This window comes from Protomyctophum bolini (genome assembly GCF_963924005.1).
Source record: "Protomyctophum bolini genome assembly, chromosome: 20".
NCBI classification, from domain to species: Eukaryota; Metazoa; Chordata; class Actinopteri; order Myctophiformes; family Myctophidae; genus Protomyctophum; species Protomyctophum bolini.
The window spans coordinates 25073843-25090412 of NC_137881.1; the positions used below are offsets into that span (position 1 = coordinate 25073843).

General features: G+C 42.1%; 2 protein-coding genes across 2 annotated transcripts; one reads left to right on the top strand and one right to left on the bottom strand.

The window, feature by feature from the left end:
* Positions 1 to 2318: 2318 nt before the first annotated feature.
* Positions 2319 to 6248, bottom strand: LOC308335794 (bolA-like protein 2). The gene is made up of 3 exons (XM_080792996.1): positions 6052 to 6248; positions 4314 to 4411; positions 2319 to 3045 (listed from the first exon to the last, which is right to left on the bottom strand). The coding sequence occupies exons 1-3, from the start codon at positions 6112 to 6114 to the stop codon at positions 2943 to 2945; spliced, it is 264 nt and encodes an 87-aa protein (XP_080649122.1). The 5' UTR covers positions 6115 to 6248; the 3' UTR covers positions 2319 to 2942.
* Positions 6249 to 6725: 477 nt separating this feature from the next.
* On the top strand, positions 6726 to 16565 carry slx1b (SLX1 homolog B, structure-specific endonuclease subunit). The gene is made up of 6 exons (XM_080792995.1): positions 6726 to 7225; positions 9321 to 9372; positions 10315 to 10487; positions 11884 to 12058; positions 13460 to 13678; positions 15696 to 16565. The coding sequence occupies exons 1-6, from the start codon at positions 7053 to 7055 to the stop codon at positions 15723 to 15725; spliced, it is 822 nt and encodes a 273-aa protein (XP_080649121.1). The 5' UTR covers positions 6726 to 7052; the 3' UTR covers positions 15726 to 16565.
* Positions 16566 to 16570: the final 5 nt, after the last annotated feature.

Sequence of the window (16570 nt, forward strand, 5' to 3'; positions counted from 1 at the left end):
TGAGGCGCCGCTACCTCCATTAGTACCATGGAAGCCCCTCACCACAGGGGATAAAGTAGTGGAACTAATCCTCCACACACACACACACACACACACACACACACACACACACTGTCACATTCTGGACTCGCTGTATCCTCGGCTGTCAGGTGGAAACCTTGTATGTCAGAAAACTGTATACCTTTCAGGAAAAATAATAATAATCTGTTTTGCGATGGCCCCAAGTTAGTTCTTTAGTCACAACAAGCTCTTGTGTTAATCGAAATGTAAAACCCACAGGCGTATACTTTCCCTTGTACTTTAACCCATTCAAGATATGAGGCCAATTCTACGTCGTCTTATGAGTTACTTGTGTTTCCGTGTCGGTGATGCTCAAACTTTTTCATGTCAAGGACCCCCGAAATTATATATATATTTGGCCCATTTCAAAATATTTAGTTCCAGGGCGATTTAAAAAGAAATGGGAGATCTACAAACTTGTAGCACAGCACAAAATAACGTGCAATGAGCTTGTAGATCTGCTCTGTTTGAATAGCTTTGTATAAATAAATAAATAACGGATTTTAGCTCAAATCTAAAACAATTGTGGGACATTTATTTTGTATTTTGGTTTCTATTTGGAGATACAAGGTTACAATGATATGCTCTCTCTCTCTCTCTCTCTCTCTCTCTCTCTCTCACACACACACACACACACACACACACACACACACACACACACACTGAAGGCTAACAACAAACAGGTTGTTTATCTTCCCAGATTATTTCAAGGAGACTGACAAGAGGAAAAACATCGCTTGCGTTCAGGATGGTATATGTTGCACAGTCTGAAATAATACTTCCGGTGATGTCAGATATTCCAAGCTAATGGAAACAATACTGCCTTTTCTCTTCCTGCACAATTAGCATGCTGAAATAGAACTGCTCTTGCATTTGAATCAGTGGTTTTCAACCCTTTTCATATCACGGTCCATTATTGAAGGGTGCAAACGTTGATCAAAATAACAATTATTCTACACTCTCTAATTGTGTAGACTTCTTGTAAATTAACTAAGTAATGCAGATGTTTAAACTAAAGGACAAGTTTGTTTTTTATCAACCAAGGTTCATGTTTTAGGTTGTTATTAAGAAAGTAAAAGATGAGTATTTATTTTTCTTTCGTTTTAGCGAGTTTAGCTATTTTTGACAGGTGGCTAAATATGTATTTCTTACGAAATGTTATGGCGATTTCTTTATTGTTATTTACTTTAGTCCTACTAGACCCCAGGGAATTACTAATCTACTAAATGTAAATTGTGATGTATTATAAGAGTGCCCCTCACTTCACACAAGTGTGCTTTTTTACTGTTGCATTTACCTGAGTAACTTTTTTAATACATTTTTCTTTAAGAGTTTCTCAAGTGCGTATATTTGTGAAGACAAATTGTTATTCTACCCCTTTGGATGATGGGCCAAATCTAAAGGAATACAAGTTCAAATGATTTGGCTACTTCTTGTTACTTTTCTTTTTGCATTCAATTTTCTTTTAATGAATGCACATTCTCAGAGACGTCGGCCATTTGTTTGTATTTCTGTCGAACAAGCACTTGTCAAATAAATAATAAATAAATCAAATTGTATGAAGTATGGCTCCGTCTGTCCTAACTTTTGTAGTAGTCTACAATCTCACAACGCACGTTGTGAGCTTGCCCAGCAAGCCAAATGACGTCATGATGACGTTATGATGACGTGCTCCGGTAACTCCGGTGACGTTCAGGACTCGGCCAGATCACAGCCCATATGGGGATGATCTTTATTCTTTACGTCATTTCCAGGATGTCTTCACCAGTTGAAATAATGTAGCTTATTCTGGTCCAGAACTGACTCGTTATGCAATGACTTAAGTGGATCTGGCCTCGATCGGACTCTCTTGTGAATCATCCAGGGACATCCGTCTTAGTGGGCAGAATGTGCTGTATGTTGGTTGAAATCAGGTGATATTCTTATTTTCTGGGCCAGATATGACTAGTCTTGGTTCGACTTGATCTGGCCACAATCAAGACGTCGCTAATTTGTCCAGGTCCTCACCGTGCATGCATGCTGGGTGTAGCCTTGAAATATGTATGTTAAACTATTTTCACTTGGGGGCACAAAGTATTTTCAGATGGGGTCCATGGCCAAGTACATATCAATTTGGGGGTGCTTGGCATGATTGTAGAATCACTAGGTTTATTGATCATGTGCCCAAAAAGCCTGCCAACCCTTGCTGTGAATGCTTACCAACAACAAACACTAGTACACAGACAACAATGACCTTTAGATATGATTTTATTTGTTTATTGTTTCATGACATTTAACTGTAGTATCTCTGATATACAGATGAGACAGCTTGTAGTTCTCTTCCCAAGCACTGCAGGTTCAGTATTTTGGGCCTGGCTTTAGCTTTATATACAGATAAGGTACATTTTAGCGCGGAATTGTAAACTTATATGAGGGTAATGTGGTTATGCACGCCTTAATGACACACACGCTGTTCCACTACAATGGTGTGCGTGTGTACACAATGTGTGTGTTGTGTTGCGTAGGGTTGAGATCTTTTAGGATTTGAACGATTCCGGTTCCTTAACGAACCTCTCAACAGTCCCATTCCTTAACTGTTCCCTTTAACAATTCCTACATGGGGTTATAAATGCACCCCTTAAGCTCCCTAACTCTGAGTGTCCCAAATGGCACCAAATGGGTCTGTAATGCTTGAGAGTGTACAAAATGGAACCAAGGAGTGTACAAATGGTTCCATTTGTATACTCGCAGAGTTATAGTGGCTTGAGAACCACTATTGCAATTGTATAGCAGACGTGTAGTCCACATAATGTGTGTGTGTGTGTCACTGGGTCTTCTGTTTTTCCCATTGCTCAGGAGTCAGCGTCTTCTGTTCTGTGTGTGTGTGTGTGTACATCAGTGTGTCACTGGGCTGTCTTCTGTTTTTCCCATTGCTCAGGAGTCAGCGTCTTCTGTTCAAAAGCATGGATCTCCTTCAGTTCTTCTGCTAGGCACGTGTTCACCAGCCTGTCACACAAAGGGTTAAAAGGTACAAGACACACATATCACACATCCAGCCATGTACTCTGCACTATTAAAAAAAAAAATGTGAAAACATGTGCAAATCTTTGAATATATATATTCTTTCCCAGTGAACGGATTTTCATTTTGTTTCACTTCATTATTCTGCGTGGCTAGCGATTCAGGGCTGGAGCCAGGCTAGACAATTACATATAATGCTGGGGGTCCTTGACATGAAATAGTTGAAAACCACTCAAATTATAGAAACATAGGTTTTTCTGAAAACTCAGGATTTAGAAGATAGTTTCTAGAATCTGGTCTCAGTCCTAAATGGCTTAACTAATAGAAGAATACAATCGTTTTCATGTTGAAAAATTTCCATAATTTTCAAAAAAATATATAGTATAATATATAGTGTAAATGATGTGTGCCATTGATTTATTTGTATGTTCTTTCTATTCTGGGGGGAAAAACCCCTTGGCGAAAAAAGAAAATCTTTAAGCTCAGAACGCGAGTTTGTAGATCTGCTATCTCTGAAGAGATGGTAGGCCTACTATGTTGAAAAGAGAGGGAGCCTAGTGATTAAACGTACGGCAACAGATAAGGGACAACTTCAGAATATATAAAACCTCTAAAACAATGTCAGTTGATCTTTTATATAATTATTATATGGAAATGACTTAATTACTGTTCTGTAAAGGCAAGTAACTGTTCAGGTGCTAGGGATGGATGGGTCAGAAACTGAATTATTATTTTTGATGGGCTATACTGCCACCCAAAGGCTGACCACAGTAACTACACATTAGGTTATGTGAAGTGAGAGTGTAATTATTTTGTTTCCATTATGCATTATCATCATTGGGGTTTTTTTAAGATATGTTTTGGGCTTTTTGCCTTTATTGATATTATATGCATGACTCACAAATGTGGTCATATTTCTTGAAGCTGGTGTTTATACGTACTGTATATGCACAGTCTTGTGAATGTTTGTGTAACTCTGAGAGTGGTTCTACTTCTATTTGTACACTCTCAGACTTACAAACAGCATAACATTGTTACTATATAGGCAGTGGCTCAGGAGGTGGAGCGGCCACTTGGGTTCCAGGTTAGATCCCGGGCTCCCACAGTGTCAGTGTCAAAGTGTCCTTGAGCAAAACTCTGAACCCCTAATTTCTCCCGATGTGCAGGTTGGTGCCTTACATGGTTTCCGGTGTGTTTGTGTGTGTATGCAAACTTGGGATAAATGTGCTATATAAATGCACCATTAATCATACCTGTGTCTCTGTAGCAGAGGTTTCCCTTCGAACTGTGACGACACGATGAGCACCTTGAAGCTAGCGGCACATCTGTTGGGCGAGGTGTCTTCCACTTCCTGTGAAACACACACGGTCAGTGTCACACTGGTCATTGCGCGCAGTACCACACCGTCCGCCCAGAGATGTTTTCAGGAGCACACTCACGCACGTGCATCGATTAAGAACATCCTCAACAGAGTTTACAAAGGCTGCCAAAGAACAAGACTCCTGTAGCTGTATTTTGCGTGTCTTAAGTACCAGGTTTTATTCCCTAACTTGAGTAAACTAAAGACCTGGAGGCGTGATCAATGCTCTTTGGCCACTCAGAATAGCCGAATGGCATTGATCACGCCTCCAGGTCTTTAGTTCACCACTGACTGCATCCCAGCAAGCACGGTCAGGAGTGGACCTGGACGAATTAGTGACGTCTCTATTGGGGCCAGATCAAGTCAAACCAAGACTAGTCAGATCTGGCCCAGAATATCACCTGATTTCAACCAACATCATAGATTCTGCCCACTAATCGCGGGAGGAATCAGAGAGTCCGATAGAGGCCATAACTTGTCAGATCTGGCCCAGAATAAGCTATATTATTTAAACTGGAAATGACGTAAAGATCATCCCCATATGAGCTGAGCTAGTCCTGAACGTCGTAGGACGTCATCGTGACATAATTTGGCTTGCTGGGATGTAGCAGTGTCGGAAAACAAGGGAGTGAGTTGATACATTTTTCAGGTACTGCTTCGTCTATTTCTCGCTCAAATGTTTTCAAAAACATTTTTGATAGCAATGTTTAGCTGTAAATGACATTGTGTGTGTGTGTGTGTGTTTTGGCTGTCATGTTGGAAACAGCAGTAAATCAAGCGGGCGCAGCAGGTGCTCCGAGGGTTTGATTAATTAGGCATCGGTCTGTTATAGAGCGGAGCGGTCATTATCAAGAAATAACAGACCACTGAATTCAGCGATTGACCAATCAGTATCAAGCATTCAACCAAGCCATGTAATACACTGTTATAACAACCATTATCACAGTAACACTGGTAGTGGTGGAAAGTAACTAATGTATGAGTATTTTTTACGTTTGTAGTGGTACATTGTAAGAAGGCAATATTTTGATTTGCAAATGTTTGAGAGCCAGTAATGTATAGGCGACAGCTGATGTAGGCTGTAGCATCAACACTTTCTTCCTGCCAGGGCTTGGGTGTGATTGCACTGGTTCTCAAAATTGGCTATTTGGAAGCTTTACAAGCTTTATAGATCTGCTATTTTCTACAACATTTAGACATTTACATGTGGAAATCACATAAGCTTGTTAGGGCAATTTTAGGGGGCATTGTTGACCATTTTCAACAACATAATTCTTCCGTTCCGGGGGTGAGTCCCTGGAACTACACTTAATTGTAAGGACTACAACTCCCATGAGTTTTGTCACTGACATTTATGGCACATACAGGTGTGACACATTGGACAATCAAGTGATGACACCCTGACCCCTTCACATTCACTAACTGCCTGCAGAAGGTCTATGACCCAAAGATACACGATCTGATCTCTGCTTTTAGTTTTACTATTCTAGTGGTTCCTGGCAAAAACTTATATTTCCAGATGGGGGTCTGCCAGCCTGCAGCCAAATATATATTCATTGGGCGGTCCTTGACATGAAAATGCTGGAGAATGTGCTTCTATGACTATGAATATAATCAATAAGTCGTCATACCACATGCACTGCTTCCAGCTCCTTGGTGAGTTTATCACGGATCATATCAGCTGTCACAGCCATGATGACGTCAGAAATCAATTAACAAGATGTTATCCTTATTGTTACAATGTTTTACACTTGAATCTGTCAAAGTATTGTTACGATCAATTCATTCCATGGAAACATTTGTATCCGTTGGTGTGATTCAGTGTGGGGTGGGGTGGATGGAAGTTGTGGGGGGGAGGGGTCGATAATCATGCGTCCAATCTCATTGCGGCAGCGACGAGCGTGACCAATGACAATCGTTTCATTGGAACGCGGAGGCGGGACGTGTGTCGGCGATGTGGCCAATCACGGGAGCCGATTCCCGGGGTCCTCCTCCACGCTGCGAGATGGCGTCGAATATTTTGCCTGACACAAAATATAATAAATAGGCTAAACAAACTAAAATATTTCCAACGCCAGCCCAGTATACAAAGTGAGTTGCGAGCCCCTGCTTTTGTCGATCTTTGGTTAAATGACATGTTCTACAGTTGAAAGTAACTAACTACATCCACCACTGGTTTTCAGTGTGATCTGTGAGTTTCAGTTTCAGACAGTAGAGTTTTAATCAGGCAGAGCGGCGGACAGTCCATTTGAAAAACTACAGCAGCATGCTAACGTTTATTAGCATTTAGCAGCAGATATTTGTGTACATTAAACCTAGTGGAGGAGAGCTATAGAGGAGAGCACCTTTTAAATCCAATTACATTTTATTTAATAACATGCATATCATTATCAACGGTTTGTGAAGGGTGAGAACACAGCTACAGAATGATAAAACGTGTTTTTTTATTATTTTAAATGTGTTTAATTTGTAACGGTAGCTCAACTTCACACATCTCTAACAGTTTGTTTACTAATTATACCGTAATGTCGGTACAATATGCCCAGCCAATATTGGGCTAGGTTTAAAGACAAAAGGGTTTTATATGACTCAGACCCCTCGGTGGTATTATTAATAATAGTAATAATAGATCATGGTGGTGGAGGTGGAGGGGTTCTTCGGGGTGTACATGCTGTACTGCACCAACCCTAAATTCAAGGGGCGCATCTACATCGGCTTTACGGTAAACCCGGAGCGGCGTATCGGCCAGCACAACGGAGGACGTCACAAGGGCGGGGCCAAGAGGACCAGTGGGCGAGGACCATGGTAATTTAACTGAGTACATTTACTCAAGTATTTATTGTCCTTGAGTAAGTAGGCTACTAAGTGGGGTACAGGGACTTGATTGATTGAATACTTTATGATTTGACTATGGACTGAATCTGTTATGACTTCTCCTCTGCATGCTGTAGTGTTTAGATGGTTCTGTTATGACTTCTCCTCTGCATGTTGTAGTGTTTAGATGGTTCTGTTATGACTTCTCCTCTGCATGCTGTAGTGTTTAGATGGTTCTGTTATGACTTCTCCTCTGCATGCTGTAGTGTTTAGATGGTTCTGTTATGACTTCTCCTCTGCATGCTGTAGTGTTTAGATGGTTCTGTTATGACTTCTCCTCTGCATGCTGTAGTATTTAGATGGTTCTGTTATGACTTCTCCTCTGCATGCTGTAGTGTTTAGATGGTTCTGTTATGACTTCTCCTCTGCATGCTGTAGTATTTAGATGGTTCTGTTATGACTTCTCCTCTGCATGTTGTAGTGTTTAGATGGTTCTGTTATGACTTCTCCTCTGCATGCTGTAGTGTTTAGATGGTTCTGTTATGACTTCTCCTCTGCATGCTGTAGTGTTTAGATGGTTCTGTTATGACTTCTCCTCTGCATGTTGTAGTGTTTAGATGGTTCTGTTATGACTTCTCCTCTGCATGCTGTAGTGTTTAGATGGTTCTGTTATGACTTCTCCTCTGCATGCTGTAGTGTTTAGATGGTTCTGTTATGACTTCTCCTCTGCATGCTGTAGTGTTTAGATGGTTCTGTTATGACTTCTCCTCTGCATGCTGTAGTATTTAGATGGTTCTGTTATGACTTCTCTGCATGCTGTAGTATTTAGATGGTTCTGTTATGACTTCTCCTCTGCATGTTGTAGTGTTTACTGTTTAGATGGTTCTGTTATGACTTCTCCTCTGCATGCTGTAGTGTTTAGATGGTTCTGTTATGACTTCTCCTCTGCATGTTGTAGTGTTTAGATGGTTCTGTTATGAGTTCTCCTCTGTATGTTGTAGTATTTAGATGGTTCTGTTATGACTTCTCCTCTGTATGTTGTAGTATTTAGATGGTTCTGTTATGACTTCTCCTCTGCATGCTGTAGTGTTTAGATGGTTCTGTTATGACTTCTCCTCTGCATGTTGTAGTGTTTAGATGGTTCTGTTATGACTTCTCCTCTGCATGTTGTAGTATTTAGATGGTTCTGTTATGACTTCTCCTCTGCATGTTGTAGTGTTTAGATGGTTCTGTTATGACTTCTCCTCTGCATGCTGTAGTGTTTAGATGGTTCTGTTATGACTTCTCCTCTGCATGTTGTAGTATTTAGATGGTTCTGTTATGACTTCTCCTCTGCATGCTGTATAGTATTTAGATGGTTCTGTTAAGACTTCTCCTCTGCATGCTGTAGTGTTTAGATGGTTCTGTTATGACTTCTCCTCTGCATGTTGTAGTATTTAGATGGTTCTGTTATGACTTCTCCTCTGCATGCTGTAGTATTTAGATGGTTCTGTTATGACTTCTCCTGAGCCCCTCTTATGCCCAGCTTTGTGTGTGTGTTTGTGTGTACCACGGTAGTGATGATTTGATTGGCTGACCACGGAATCTGATGTTGATGATAAGAGCGTCCCTCACTTCACACGAGTGTGATTTTTGAGTGGCCTATATCAAGCTGTTTGTGCGCACAAACTTTGTCCTCCACAAACATTACATTCTAGGGGTGAAAAATCGATTTTAATTTCAAGAATAAGAAGAAAGTATATCGAAATGAAAACGGCAACATTGACTATGTATTCATATCTTATCGTTTTGCAATGGAAATAATCGGTATTGAATCGTTTTGCTAAGCAAATAGCATAGTGTCTATTTGACGTCACGATGATGTATGATGATAAAAGCGCCCCTCACTTCACAGTCACACGGGTGTGATTATTTTGTAAATTACTCACGGGTATCTGATCGGTACTCAATATTCCTTTTATTTTTACACCTCTAGTTAGTAAACAGTGTATTACTCATGATCTCCATGGGTGTTTTTTATTGTATTAGATTTTTACATCTCTATTTTGTTAACCTAGTGTATTGTGTGTTTGTTTGTTCCTTTCAGGGAGATGGTTCTGATCATCCATGGCTTTCCATCGGACATCGCAGCTTTGAGGGTGAGATTAATTGTCATTCGTCTCTTTATAATCATATTAAATTTCAATTGAATTGAAATCGAATTGATGTCAAATGTCAATCGGCTCTCATTATTGCCGCTTGTCACCGCAGTTATGGTTGCCGCTCTGCGGATTCGTCTATAGAGGGAAATGATTGAAAAACACTATAAGTAACTACTTGACCACTGACTGAAGCCCTATGTTATGCTTTCAAAGATCTTTAATACAAATATAATGTTCACCTACAATGACATGTCGAAAACATGAACACCAGATTCATATAATACTTCCTCGTACAACAGCGTTGCACGGAAAATCCGATCAGCTTCCAAATCTGCTTTTTGAAAAGAGTTGGCCCATGTGAAAAGTCCTATCTGATTGTATTAAACTGCGTCAAACTCACCCACACTGCAGCTGTGCGAAAAGCTTGAATTATCCTCTTTCTATCTGCAAAGTGTTTGTTTCATAAAAATCCACTGTAGACTTGTTATGATGTGCTACTTCCTGTCCCCTAAGTATTAGAGTTAGTAAAGCAACCTCCTGCTGCCTCCTGCATTATGTGCAAATTCAAAACAGCTGGTCAGTGATATCCAACGAGCACTCCCAAACTCTGACACTAAAAATAACCAGCACAGAATTTCTTGACAGGAAGTAGCTCATAACATGTCTACGGTGGATCTTTATGAAACAAAAACTTTACTGGTTGAAAGAGGATAATTCATTTCAAGCTTTACGTATAGCTACAATGAGATACTTTTCTGTTTGGATGAATGGGCTGTCAATGGGAAGTTGCACCTAGTCAGCACCTTGCTGGCAAGATGGCCGCGGTCTGAATATCGTCAATTGGTAGTTTGCCTGGCCCATGTGACATGTCTCCTCCTGTCGTTCTATTGGTAGTTTGCCTGGCCCATGTGACATGTCTCCTGTCGTTCTATTTGGTAGTTTGAGTGGGCGTGGCAGCACCCCCACTCCTCCAGGCGATTGGCCCATGTGACGCGGCGCTCTAAGAAGGAGTCCAGCCTGCAGTTCCACTGGCGCGTGGTCTCCAACATGCTGCGGGTGGCGCCGTGGAGCCGCCTGCCCCTCACCACCCGCTGGCTCAAGCAGGAGTACAGGTAATCGCACTTACGGTAATACTTATTGGAGTTTTTTTTTTTTTGCATAATCGTTACTCAGAAGTCAGAATTGTCACCATTCATTGGAATAAATGTATCTGTTGAAAAATTGCGTAGGCTCGGATCAACAATGGAACATAGTGGAGCTTAAGCTCCAGGGCCCACAGCTTGCAGGCCTCGTTGCGGGAGACTATTACAAATGTACAGCTGTTGCATCCGTCGAAACCGTATTCATAGGTCACCGATTTCAATGTAATGCAACGCAGAAACCCCAGCTAGTGTTTTTGGTCGTCCAACAGTTTCTTAACCCCTCAGTGGGAGGAGACTCAGAAATAGCAGATCCAGCGTCGGGGAGCAGCCTGATAAGTTCTAACTCTATGGGAGCAGCGGGGATAGTGCTGGCGGTGCGCTGAGCCAGTGGTCCGGGGACCGCATGTGGTCCTTGTGGGCGTTCCAGGTGGTCCCCAGCTAAATGATGGAGAGTTGGTAACCACATTTTACTCTTGAGTGTAAAATGATATCCATTTTACACCCAAGAGTTAAATTACTGTTAAAACACATGCATTGCTTAAGAACAAAGGGAGTCTACCAACGCGCCTCAAGCCTGGAACGGCTGATCTGGTGCTTCACAGGTACAGGGACATAAGTTGCAGAAGGTGGAGAGGACACTGGAGGAGCTAAGTATACAGAACGACTAACGTTTCCACCTTGTGGTGGTCAAGGGTCAAGGGTTCAAGGTTAAGGTTAGCTTTATTGTCCCTTGCGGGAAATTGGTTTGCAGCCAGATCATAGTAAGAAAATACACACAACAACAACATTCAATACAAGACTAAGATCTAAGAACAGGGCACTAGAGACAGAGAATTCATGACATTCAATAGTAGCAAAGTCAGCAAAAGTGCATTAGTGGGCAGTATGTGCAAAGAGGCAAGAATAAAGTGCTATCTGCTGTTCAGCATTTGAATAGCAGCCGGGACAAAGGATAGTTTGAACCGATTAGTCTTTGTAGTGGGCTCAGTTCAAACTCAGACCGAAGTCGGTGATCCGATACCTCCAGGAGGGAGGAGGCTCTCTTAAGCATCGTCATAGAGGTGGCAGCATATGGGCATGTCTAGGCTATCAATGAGCCAATGACAAGAGGCCATGTTACGTGTAATAACCAGTTACTAGTACCAGTCTAAACAGTTAAGAGTGTGGCTATGGAACGCTGTTGAACAGTAAAATAAAAAAATATTGTCTTGGGTTTGAGAGGCTAAATGTCATCTAATGGTGGTCCATGGCTCAAATGCAGAATAGATAAGGAACCTTGTTAATATGAAAAGGGTTGAAAACCATTCATGGGACTGACATAAGGACTGACCAGGAAACTGTCATGATGGTGTTGTACACTCCACAGGATGGACTTTGAGCCTCTCCTCCAGCCTCCTCTCCACATCCCCATCGCGTTCGGCAGCGTCCGCGCCAAGAAGCAGCCGGCGGCGGCGGCGGCAGCAGCAGCGCCACCATCCGGCCAGGGAGAGGATGCACCCCAAGTGACGTCCCTGTGCTCCATCTGTAGGAAAGCTGTCCAGGTATGACAACAGCACGGGAGCCATCTATCCATCTATCCATCTATCCATCCATCCATCCATCCATCCATCCATCCATACACAATGTCTCTGTCTGTACGGCTGTAATCCACATAACTCGAGAACCGCTCCATGAAAGTCTCCATGGGGTGAGTAATCGATAGAAATACATTCATTTTGGGAGTGAACTATCCCTTTAATTTATTAACATAAAAGGTTGGAATGTTGACACGAGGTTTCTGTATGGCAGCAACGATACACAATAATAGCAGAGGTTCTCAAATGTTTTTTTTTGGCCCAGCAGGTACCCCTTGGAGGGAAGTACCCCCCCACCCCACCCCACCCTCACAACACCGATAAGCATGTACTTACAACCACATTTTGATGCCATTGGAACCATTTGTATTAAAAACATTTCAATCAAAATCATTCAGTACCATGTCAGAGCCATGAACGGAAAGCACTGCTGCAATTATGAATCATGTGTCAATAGTAATTTTATTCTCATTGATTGTGCGTCAAATCTGAATTATTTTGCGGTACTGTGTACAGAACACACAGTAAGCGGCTAACCGATCGTGTCCAATTAGTCTTATTGAACCGTCAGAGCGGCGGGCCATTGTATAGCTGGTAAATTACATTTTCATAGCTAGCTGCACAAAAGATAGTATGGATATGATATTTATATTGTCATATGAGATTAGATATATTGACCTGCATTTTGGATATTGTGTTATGGTGATATGGTCACTTAAGGCATATGTTTATCCTTAATAAAAAAGTGTAGATCTGCTATTTTGTGCTCTTTTATTCCCCTTTAAATAATCGTAATCGAGGCAAAACCTTTAAATAATCATGATATTGATGTGAAGTCATATCGCCCTATAGTTCAGTGGTTCCCAACCACTGGGGTCCAGGGACCCCCAGGGGTCCTTGAGTGAGTTCCAGGGGGTCCCCAGCTAAATGATAGTTAGGAACCAAATGGACCCTTATGGGTCTGTAACTCTGAGAGTGTACAAATGGAACCAAATGGACCCTAACGGTTCCATTTGGTTCCATTTGTACACCGTCAGTTAAATCAACATTGATTTTACAATATAAATTGGGGGTCCCAGAGATTGGAATGCCATAAAATGGGCGTCCGTAGACTAATGCATGTCAAACTGGGGGTCCTTGAAAATTAAACGGGTTGAGAATCACTGCTAGAGCCGTAAAATTCTTCTCTTATGGGGGTCCCTAGCATATCTTTTCAAATGGGGGTCCGCGGGCTAATTAGTGTCAATTTGGGGGTCCTTGAAATGAAAAAGTTTGGGAACCACTGCTCTAGTTCAACATGTCAACAACCTTCATCAACCCCAAACCTCCTTTAAACCCCCCCCCCCCCCCCCCCCCCTCCTCCTCCAGCCCGCAGATCAGCTGACCTGCTTCCACGCTTCCTGTCACATGAGCAGTCACATGACGTGCCTGGCCAGACACTTCCTGAAGGCGGAGCCGGGTGACATGCTCCTCCCGGTGGAGGGGGCGTGTCCTCGCTGCCGCCGGTCTATGCTCTGGGGCGACCTCCTACGACACAAGAACGGCTGCTACCGCGACCTGGAGGATGACATCACAGCCTCGCAACAGGTGAGCGGAGCATTCCGAACCCTCTACCACCACCATCAGCCCCCGATTCTATTCACACTCCTTCGTATGACCGGTGTCGTCGACGCGCTGGAAATCTGCAGACCTGCGAAATCGGCCTCGGGTCTTAAGGTGTTGAAGTTTACATGTTGTGTGTGAGTGGCAGACTGTGTGAATGGCTACCCGTTGGATTTAGAAATTGATTTTAAGATTTCATTATTTGTTTTTAGAACCCTAAATCAGGAGTTTTCAACTGATTGTGAACGAGATCACCCTGGAAGTCTAAGTCACCCTGACTTAGAATCAAACTGGGGACCACTGTTGTGGTGTTGTGTTGGGTGGGGTGGGGCTATGGGCTAAAGATTAGTGCCTTTGTAACACTTGCTATGCATCCCATGCGTATACATCCCACTGTTTCTCAACCAATGGCCCATTGGTTATGTCCTAATAATAATGGCTCAACCAGACCATCCGGTGCACTTCCCCCTCTTGAGATTCCAACTCCCCTTTTCTGTTGACTTTCTTGACCTCTAAATGGACGGTCATCACAGGTCACTAGGTCATTCACTTCACTGTTTCTCAACTAGAAATGATCACATAGTGATATTTGTCAGGTGAAAGAAGCACTGTCTCCGTTGTCTTCTTGTCTCCGTTGTGTGTCCCCCCGTCCCCCCATATTAGTATTATTATTAGTAGTATTTTAGTAACGTGTACGTTTGTGTGTCACAAATCCTACATTACTAAATGCATGGTCAGGGACCACATGCAATACCTTCATGGACAGACCACCAGTTAATTAACCACCAGGGTTAATTAAATTGTGCAATACCTGTCTTTTTCTTTGTTGTTTTTATATTCTCCCATTTTGTTTCCATGTTCACTGTATGCTCTATAAATACAGTTTGATTTGACGAATGGCTGACACAATGTCATGATGAGACCATGTGGTGCCATTTCACACTTGCCATGTAAACCATCATTTCACCTTACTGTTTGTTTAGGCATAATTTCACCTTACTGTAAGCCATGTTGATTTCGTTGACTAATACTATGACGAAAAATGTTCGACTACCTTTTTTCACTGACAAAAACGAAATGGAAACTAAGTGATGACTAACACTGAGACTAAATATATTGACAATTTTGTCAACAAATACAAACTAGACTAAAATGTTAGGAAGGTTACCAGTATAAGTAAAAGACACAAGTCATTTTACACTTGGTTGCATGCTGAAAATAGCTGATCTACAAGCTTACAACACGTCGCGCTGCGACGCAGCCATCAAGGCCTGCCAAAATATATGTTAGTCTACTATATCTACTGTAGAGTTAGTCGACTAAAACTAGACTAACACTAAAACATTCCAGGTGACTAAAATGTGACTAAAACTAATTGAAAACTATTCAAAAGACTATGACTAAAACTAAAATCCAAATTTGCTGTCAAAAACAACACGACTGCTTTGATTGATTGATTGATTGAAATATTTATTAACGGAGTGGAGAATTACAGTACATTTCAAGCACAACTCAATACAAAACTGTTAACTGTGGACGACACCATAAAGCATTCCACTTGTTTACAATAGGGTCCACCATGTTCAATTCATCATAACATTTAGAGACGTACAAATATACACTTCTATAGCCAAAAACTGGAAATCATAGAGGAGGTAAAAAGGGAATAAAAAACATATACAGTGAGGGGGGAAAGGGCGGGGGGCTAGAATCAGATTTTACGGGGGCCAGTTTCCGTCCGTAAGTGCATTTGAAGGAGTCAAGGGATTCGCATGTCTTAAGGTTCCACATTTTGGTGGCCTAGGAGCGAAAATAATTTAGTCCCTTGTTTGTGCCGAATCTGGGTTTCACATGGTTTGTTGAACTCCCTCACTGTTATGGGTGTGGACTTCGTGTGGACATTAAGGAAGTATTTAGACAGGTACATGTAAGTACTGTAAGTCAACTTGGAATGTGTTTGTTTAGTGTTCGTCTCCTCATATTGTGATGTTTTTTTCTACAGAGTCACTGGACAGACCAACTGCAGATCTGAGCCACAGATGCATGCGTGCTTGCGTGTGGTTCCTGCTCTTGGATCAATGCTACATGAAATCACAGTAAGGACAGATTACCCACTGGGGCCCTTGGAGGGAACTGGTCCGCAAGGACATCGGCAATTTACTCTACTAAAAATGAAATGCAGGTTAATTAAATAATACATTTGTTGTGGGCCCCTCTGTATACAGCAGTGGTTCTGAAACACTAGCCTGGTGAAACCACTCCCCCTGCTGGACAACATTTGTATTCTGCCAGCAGGGAGAGTCTGGGAACTCTCAGGCAGAGATGATGTACTCCGGTCCAATTCTGGCCGGAGCGATATGTATGAGGCCGCTAGAGGCGGGATCAACGCGATAATTATGACATATTGAAGCGCTGCCACAGCGTAAACACAACCTAACAAGACTACAACTTGAAATTATTATGGAGATATCAAATGTTTGTCCCGCTGCTTCCGTGTTCATCGTTTCTGCTTGAGAAACGATGCAGGCAGGAGGAGGGAACTGGTGAACTCGATACTGCCGCAATCTGGCGGAGTCAGGTTACTGAAACACAGGGACTGGGGTGAAATGCGACCGGCCCAGGAGTCCGTGCGGGGGTTAATCCCCACATTTGCACATTTGTAGAAATGAAATGTCAATATGTGCGCGTGTGTGTATTTATCTGTAGATTTCACAGAATTGTCGAGGAACAGAGGCAATGTGTTGATCTGGATGTATACAACATACCTTTTGTGTGATTTGTACTTTTATAATTGACTTGAGTTGAATATAGCAGATCTACATGCTCACATGTTATGTGTGAGCATGTAGAAATTCATCCTAAATAATGCAATGATAA